This window comes from Trypanosoma rangeli (assembly GCF_003719475.1).
Source record: "Trypanosoma rangeli strain AM80 chromosome Unknown Tra_15.4_contig_00054, whole genome shotgun sequence".
NCBI lineage: Eukaryota > Euglenozoa > Kinetoplastea > Trypanosomatida > Trypanosomatidae > Trypanosoma > Trypanosoma rangeli.
The window spans coordinates 26,730-33,457 of NW_021705797.1; the positions used below are offsets into that span (position 1 = coordinate 26,730).

The following is a 6,728-nucleotide window of genomic DNA, read 5'->3' on the forward strand; positions in this document are numbered from 1 at the left end:
AGAGGGAGAGAAAGCAAATCAGAAAAAAAAAACATGTATTAATACCAAAAATGTTCATAACACAAAAAGGGGAAAAACGTCGCATGCACTGCGGCCCCTCCCGCTGCATCGCGTTGGAGGGGCCGCAGTGGGGGGAGGGTGGTGGGGCAGGGACGCTGCGAACCAACTCGGCAGATATACATATATACATAGAGCTCTGGTAGAGACAAAGCAAAAGTATTATGTTTCCTTCTTCCTGCGTAGACGGCGCACACGCGCCCGCGGGTCCCTGCCGTGGCAGTGCCGAAATAAGCCAAGAAAAAAAAAATAGGGGGAAGTACACAAAGTAGGGGACGGGGTGGAAAGGAGATCAATCAATGAGATTGAAACATATGCAGAAATGTGGGTCGGGGGAAGGACAAAAACCAAGGAGATAAAGAGAGAAAAAGAAAAAAAAAGAAAAAAAACAACAACAACAACAAAATCGAAGGCATAAGGGGAAACAGAAGAGGATGCATGAATGCCACACGCATAAATGGAAAAACGAAAACAAAAAATGCTTGCATTTTCATGTATTACCGTACAACGGATAGAAACATTAATAAGAGCGGCACCTCCCCCCTCCCCAAGGGAAACAGACACGTGCATATAAAAACGCGTACGATGGGCCCCTCACTTTTGTTCCATTACTCACTCGTTCACTCACCCAGCGCATACGCATGGTGGCACACTGGCATGCCACCCACCCCGGCCGCGGACTACTATCACTAAACACCACTAGAAGGGCAAGAAAATAAAAACTATAAACCTCTTCACGCCGCTGCAGCGGTCAAATCATCCAAAAACGGAACTTCGTACTTCCCCCGCATACAAGCGCACTATACCTCCACCCCCCCCCTTATCGTTCTGTTCTTCCTGGTGGGGGTTCTTTGTGGTTTTATTCTTCGCAACTCCTTCCTTAATATCTCGCTCTCTCTCTCTCTCTCTCTGTGTTGGAAGGGGAGGGGGGTGTCACTCTTACGCAGACTTCCCCCACAGTACACCGTGCGGCACAAGAGCAAAACCGCATGAGGCTTCAGGGTTCATGTCACGTATGTGACGTGTTTCTTAGTCTTTTAGTCCCCACTGCCGACAAACCTGCCACATTCTCTGTTTTTCTTCATCCCCCGCTCCTCCATGTCTACGTGCCCTTTGGGGGGCGGGAGAAAACACGGACAAAGACAAAAAAAAAAAAAACGTCACATTCCCGCCGTCCTCGGTTTTTATCAGCTACGCGGCCTTCACTTCTTTTGATGCACCAAAGTCCATGAAGTCCACAAACTCCTCCTCGTCGTCGTCGTCGCCCGTCACGGTGCTAAGCAGCTGTAGCTCGCTCTGCGTGTCCTCCAGCAGTCCGCACGACGCACCGTCATCACCAGCAGCGAAGAAGAGTTCTGTCAGCCACTCAGCGTCATCGCCAAGCATGCGATCAAAGAAAGCGGCGTTCGCGTCTTCCTCGCATTCCACGAGCAGCAGCCAGTCGGCCTCCTCGTCCTCAATGACGTCCATTGTCTTTCCAAAATTGTTGCACTCTGCCGAAACTTGTCTCATCCGTTCCCGACGATCCTCCGGTCCATCACGGCGCAGAGCGTACGGCACGAAACTGCATCCGAGGGATCCAACTAAGGCACCCAACGCCGTCCCCACGCCGGGAAGGATCAGCGCGCCAATGATGGCGCCGCAGCTGCCGCCCACAACCGAGGCAGCGCCCGATGCGAGGGTTGTCACGGCGTCGTAGCAAAACTGCTGCGATGCCACCTCACGGCCCTTCAACGACCGCTTCAGAAGAACGCAGCCCTGAAACCCAAGCTGAACCGCGGTGGAAGAGAGGGCAGAGACTGCGCTGCCGTGGATACCAATCGTTTTGACTTGCGTTAAAATGGACTGCTTTGCTAACCATGAGGTGGCGGTGGTGGTACTTCCCACATTTCCAGGCGCGCATTTGGCAAGAAGTCTGGGAAGCAGCTGAGTGGCCCACACCAACTTGTGCGGTAAAGAAACTGGGGCATGCGACAATAGAAACAAAAACGCCTCCACCTGCGCACGTCCACTCAGCGCCGCATGGGAAGCGATCACCTCTCCAAATAGCAGATGCGAGTAAGACCCAGCAAGCCGCACGGCAGCGACGGACCGGAGCGTCGCGCGACCTACACTTACAAAGACGACATATACAGGCATTACTCCATAAAAAGCACCCAACTGCTCACCGCGCGTTTGTTTTCTACTCACTAAAACATCCATGGATCGTATATGTGTATAAGCATATACAGATATATTATAGTTATATACTAATTTGTATATGTGCCCTGCTTCCTGTGTGGAAGCTGAAAGTCCGCTTCACAGCCTTCGCTGGCAACAGCCAAGTTGTTCCAAAAAAAAAAAGCACTGAAGCGTGAATATATATATATAAAAGGAGAGGATGGGGGAAAAAGTAAGTCAAGGGTGACAGCGAGGCAAATCATGTAGGAGAAGGAAAAAAAAAAAGTGACTCCATGCGGCGCAAAGCATGCAGCCAGAGAGTGACTAAGAAGTACATACAACAAAAAAAAAGAGTAAATAAATGTTTTTTTTGTTTATTTATTGTATTTTATTTCTTTTTGCTTTTGTTTTTGCGGGGTGGACGCCAACCGAGATGCCCTGGCACAGCCGCGTGATGCGCGGAAAGTATTCAGGTCCAAGGTGGAGTCCCGCAAAGCTGCAAAAGAGAGAAAAACAGAAGAAAAAAAAAGAACAATAATCTTGTTCATCTCACACCCTCTCCCATCGTCTATGGTATTTCACCCACCCCACTTCACCTTGTGTTCCTACTGGAATGCATGGCGTGATTTATGCTGCTCGCCACCTGAACGTGGCGCTTGTTGGCTTGTGAAAAATTTATTGTGTTTTGCTCATTGCGCTGGGGCTCGTAGAACTCCCCGTGCATGATGCGAGTCATGACGGGCTCTCCGCGGAGCAGCTGCTGTCGGTAGGGGTTGTGAAGCACCCAGCAGCCTTTTCTATGCTCCACGAGGCGGTCCATGGTACGGGCTCTCGGCATCGGCTGAGAAGTGCTCAGCTGCGCCGCGGTGAGGTGCAGGAGATGACCCGCAACGCGCCGGCGCGGAATGGATAACTCGTAGCGGAGTATCGCTTCCTCGTGCTCTATCGCAGCCCGCCGCTCCCGAGCGCTTTTATGGGGATTAAGCGGGCCGCCCTGTAGTTTCCCCTTTTCCGCCCTGCTTGTCGCCCACTCGTGACGCGCGATCTTTCGATTCATGGAGTAGCAAGAGCAAAAAGGGTTGCCGTAGTCCACTGCGCGGCTGTGCGGGGATGAAGTTGCTGCGGCTGCAGCAACTGCTACGGCGGCGGCAGTCCCGCGCCCCACCTCATGTGCAAGCTCGCACTGTTTGCTCAAGTGCATCCCCGGCGGCAGCGTCCCGTCGGCGCAGTGCACAGTATGGCACTTCCACGGTGCCGGCGATGGCACATGATCCCGTGCAAAAAGCCGCCGCACCGCGGCCTTGTTGCGTTCCCTCGCCACCGTGCTTGGCATGGGTGCAGTGGCGCCGCAGTCCGTCTGGGAGGTGGCTCAAAAAGTTCAGGGACGCGTCCAGTAGCTTCACCGTCCCGTTGTTGACTCCCCTGAGACAACACCTACCAACTCTAAAAAGACACTCGTCCGCGCGCCACCTACAATCCATCGCGGAAGAGCAAAGACAAATAACAGGAGACGCAACAGGAGCAATTGAAACCAGAAAGAGATGCAGAGCAGGCAAGCATACCCACTCGCCAGCCTTATCTCTCTGACAGTTACATGGGTGGTTGTACCCACTGAAAGGGAAGCCCACGCAAGCAGCCTTCGCACTGCTTCGTTGTGTGTGTTGTCGCATTCTGAGTATCGTCCTCCCCATCCCCCACCCCCCTTCTCTCCCGCCCCTTTACTCTGTCTCCTCTACCCCTGTTTCCCCCCCCCCCCTTCTTTTCCCCCCTTCACCGCCGCCGATACACACATACACCGGTGCATGCTGAAATACACGCAGCCGCCAGGACCACATCTTCCGCGTCGCGTGACACTTCACACCCCGCCCGCCCGCCCGCCCACAGCAGAGATTTAAATCGAAAAAAAAAAGAGGCACAAAATAAAGAAAAGAAAAAAAAGGGACGGGGATGTGGTGGCCACGAACACACACACATAGAAACAAAAACAAACAAAAACAATAAGAACGTAAATGGGGAGAGGTGGAAGGAATGGAAACTGGAGGGGAAAGCAACGACAATGCAAAATCATGCATAATGTTCACCACATGTAGCACACAGACGGTTGCAGTGCGCCTGCCGCCGCTTCGTCGTCTCTCTCACGCCCCTCCAGCCCACTACTACTAAAACTCCAATCGTCACTACTACAAGATGATCTGCTTACAGGCACCCACACACATTTAGACACATAAAGAAATATATAACTATGGCTATATATGCATGCATGTGCGCACCTGTATATATACCGCAGGGGGGACGCGGCGAAAAATACCGCAACCACCACCACCACCGCCACCACAAACAAAAAGAAAAAAAAATGCAAATCGTGTGAGGGGGAAAGAAAACAATAACACATAAAGAAAGCAAAATGGAAAATACAAAATCAAGACTATAAAGTGAGCTCCCCCTCCCCCCCCCACACACACACACGCAGAGACATGCACAAAATCCCTCCACTCATTCAATACACACTGCATGCATTGGTGCAGAGCCACTCGCACACGCACTCGCCCCACCGTGGCGGAGACCACTAAATGATGATGATGACGATGCCTACTGTGCACAAGGCAGCTTCACTCTCTGTCTCTCTCATGTCTTCTGCATGTGCGGTCGCGCTTCCTCTGCCTCTTCGTTTCGAAATTCTCTTTTGTTTTACTCCAGCCTGTTTTTCCCATCCCCCACTAATCGTGTCTAACACTTCTTCTAAGTTCCGCCGCTCCCCTCCCCCCCTCCCCGTCCCACACACGCACCCGCATCCCTCCCAAAAAATACGTTTCTTTTTTTTTGTTTCTCTCGTTTTCAAAAATGAAGGATAAAAACAAAACAAAACAAAAAAGTTTGCCCTCCCCCCGCGTTACACTTCCCCTCCCCTCAGCCCACACCCGCCTGAGTTCATCCCTCTCCTTCTATTTCCTGATGTTGCCTATCTACTACTAGTACCCCACTACTACTAACACCATCAACTGCTAAAGCCCCATATATATATATATATATATATATGCAATGCCAGCCTGGACAGACACAGTGCCCAAACAGACCTGACAGATAGTCTCTCCCTTAGCGCTACGTTAGTTTCATCTCGCATAGATGCCAACGAAACAAAAAAAAAAAACGGCAAGCAAACAAAGCACAAAGAAAAAAAAAAAAAGCAAACAAGCAAGCAAATGAAAAAAAAAAATACAATCGATCACGCACAGAGACTTCTCTTTGCTTGCTTAATCCTTCACCGCTTGCTCGGTATACTCACCCTTGTTTACACCATAGAACTGGCGGAGGGTTGGTCCACGGTTGGCAAACACATCTGTGCGTTGAGAACCTGTGGCATTTCCCATAAGTCATTTTTACTTGCGTACGGCTTGTCGTTGTCCGTCTGCGGTGCCTTCTGCCAGTTAAAGCAGGGATTTGGTAGCCGCAAGGCGTAGCGATACAGCGGCAGGTTCTCATGGACCGCATTCTCCCATATGGTATCTTGCATTGTGCCGCTGGTGATGCGAAAGTAGCGAAACTGCGCGACGCTACCGTTGCGATTGGTGCCGGGGTCTACGCGGTGAGCCAAGACAGGCATTAGTGATCCCCAGTTGGCTTGGCGGTTGAGCTCCTTGTTCGCCTGGAAGCTGTAAAAGAGGCGGTTACCCGCGATGATGTACTGTCGCGCGTACTCGTACTGCAGACCCCCCAGCAGCGTCACTACAAACCAGAAGCTTGCCTTTTTCCAACGCCCCATGAAGAAGGCGTAACCTAATGGGGGGAAGATGCTTGCGGCGGTGCGAGACATGTAGCACCCCTGACCCTCATCCCACGCTCTCTTCCAGCCGTTCAAACTCGGATCACTAATGCGGAAGGGCCATGGTCCATACGTATAGAGCCACTCATATGAGTAGAAGTAGCCCCCAATCCCAATCAAACCGGCGATGTTGGTTCGCAGCACTCCAAGCAATAACGCCATGTTCCACGCAAACTTTGTCCGTGGATTACCCACAGCCCCAAACGAGTTTGACGAACGGGCCAGAAACCAGTTAATATACCAAATGTTGATACCTCCCATCCACCACTTCACGCATTCGCATGTGTGCATCGAGCCCGTGTACGGCACCTCCTCTTTTATGCCACTGAAGGCGTTCATGGAAAGGAAGCCGTATGGAAGTTTTTGCACACCTAATTTCAGCACCTGATGTGTCTCATCTAGTGGGTTGTACGGGGCAGAGACGTCAACTACAGGACGCTCCTCTTTGCTATGAAGGGGATCAATGTAGGAGTGCCAAAACGTCATTTTTTGTGGCTCATGTGGCACCTCCTCCTTTGGCACGTTGTGGCCCTCCGCGTTCAGAATGGTGCTCTGAAACTTCCGCGTAAACATGGCGACTGGTAACAACAACGACGATGGTGCGGTGATGGCAGTGGCCAAGACGTACTAAAATAATCCCCTACCCGTCCCTAAGGGATCGAGAGAGAGAGAGAGAGAGAGAGAGAGAGAA

The 6,728-nt window shown here is 51.5% G+C and overlaps 3 protein-coding genes across 3 annotated transcripts, besides 13 other annotated features; all 3 read right to left on the reverse strand.

Annotated features, from left to right (window-relative positions):
* Positions 1-414: 414 nt before the first annotated feature.
* Positions 415-463: a sequence feature (A-rich).
* Positions 464-943: 480 nt separating this feature from the next.
* Positions 944-968: a microsatellite.
* A 280-nt stretch (positions 969-1,248) lies between these two features.
* TraAM80_02393 (uncharacterized protein) lies at positions 1,249-2,196 on the reverse strand (the record flags this gene model as incomplete). The annotated part of the gene is made up of 1 exon (XM_029379397.1): positions 1,249-2,196. The coding sequence occupies one exon, from the start codon at positions 2,194-2,196 to the stop codon at positions 1,249-1,251; it is 948 nt and encodes a 315-aa protein (XP_029240786.1).
* A 69-nt stretch (positions 2,197-2,265) lies between these two features.
* Positions 2,266-2,319: a microsatellite.
* Positions 2,320-2,578: 259 nt separating this feature from the next.
* Positions 2,579-2,629: a microsatellite.
* Positions 2,630-2,809: 180 nt separating this feature from the next.
* On the reverse strand, positions 2,810-3,550 carry TraAM80_02394 (uncharacterized protein; the record flags this gene model as incomplete). The annotated part of the gene is made up of 1 exon (XM_029379398.1): positions 2,810-3,550. The coding sequence occupies one exon, from the start codon at positions 3,548-3,550 to the stop codon at positions 2,810-2,812; it is 741 nt and encodes a 246-aa protein (XP_029240787.1).
* A 566-nt stretch (positions 3,551-4,116) lies between these two features.
* Positions 4,117-4,156: a sequence feature (GA-rich).
* An 18-nt stretch (positions 4,157-4,174) lies between these two features.
* Positions 4,175-4,221: a sequence feature (A-rich).
* A 302-nt stretch (positions 4,222-4,523) lies between these two features.
* Positions 4,524-4,552: a microsatellite.
* A 38-nt stretch (positions 4,553-4,590) lies between these two features.
* Positions 4,591-4,649: a sequence feature (A-rich).
* A 314-nt stretch (positions 4,650-4,963) lies between these two features.
* Positions 4,964-5,012: a microsatellite.
* A 164-nt stretch (positions 5,013-5,176) lies between these two features.
* Positions 5,177-5,206: a microsatellite.
* Positions 5,207-5,229: 23 nt separating this feature from the next.
* Positions 5,230-5,253: a microsatellite.
* Positions 5,254-5,349: 96 nt separating this feature from the next.
* Positions 5,350-5,431: a sequence feature (A-rich).
* Positions 5,432-5,506: 75 nt separating this feature from the next.
* On the reverse strand, positions 5,507-6,610 carry TraAM80_02395 (uncharacterized protein; the record flags this gene model as incomplete). Its single annotated transcript, XM_029379399.1, has 1 exon — positions 5,507-6,610. One exon carries the CDS (start codon positions 6,608-6,610, stop codon positions 5,507-5,509), a length of 1,104 nt encoding a protein of 367 aa, XP_029240788.1.
* An 87-nt stretch (positions 6,611-6,697) lies between these two features.
* Positions 6,698-6,727: a microsatellite.
* Position 6,728: the final 1 nt, after the last annotated feature.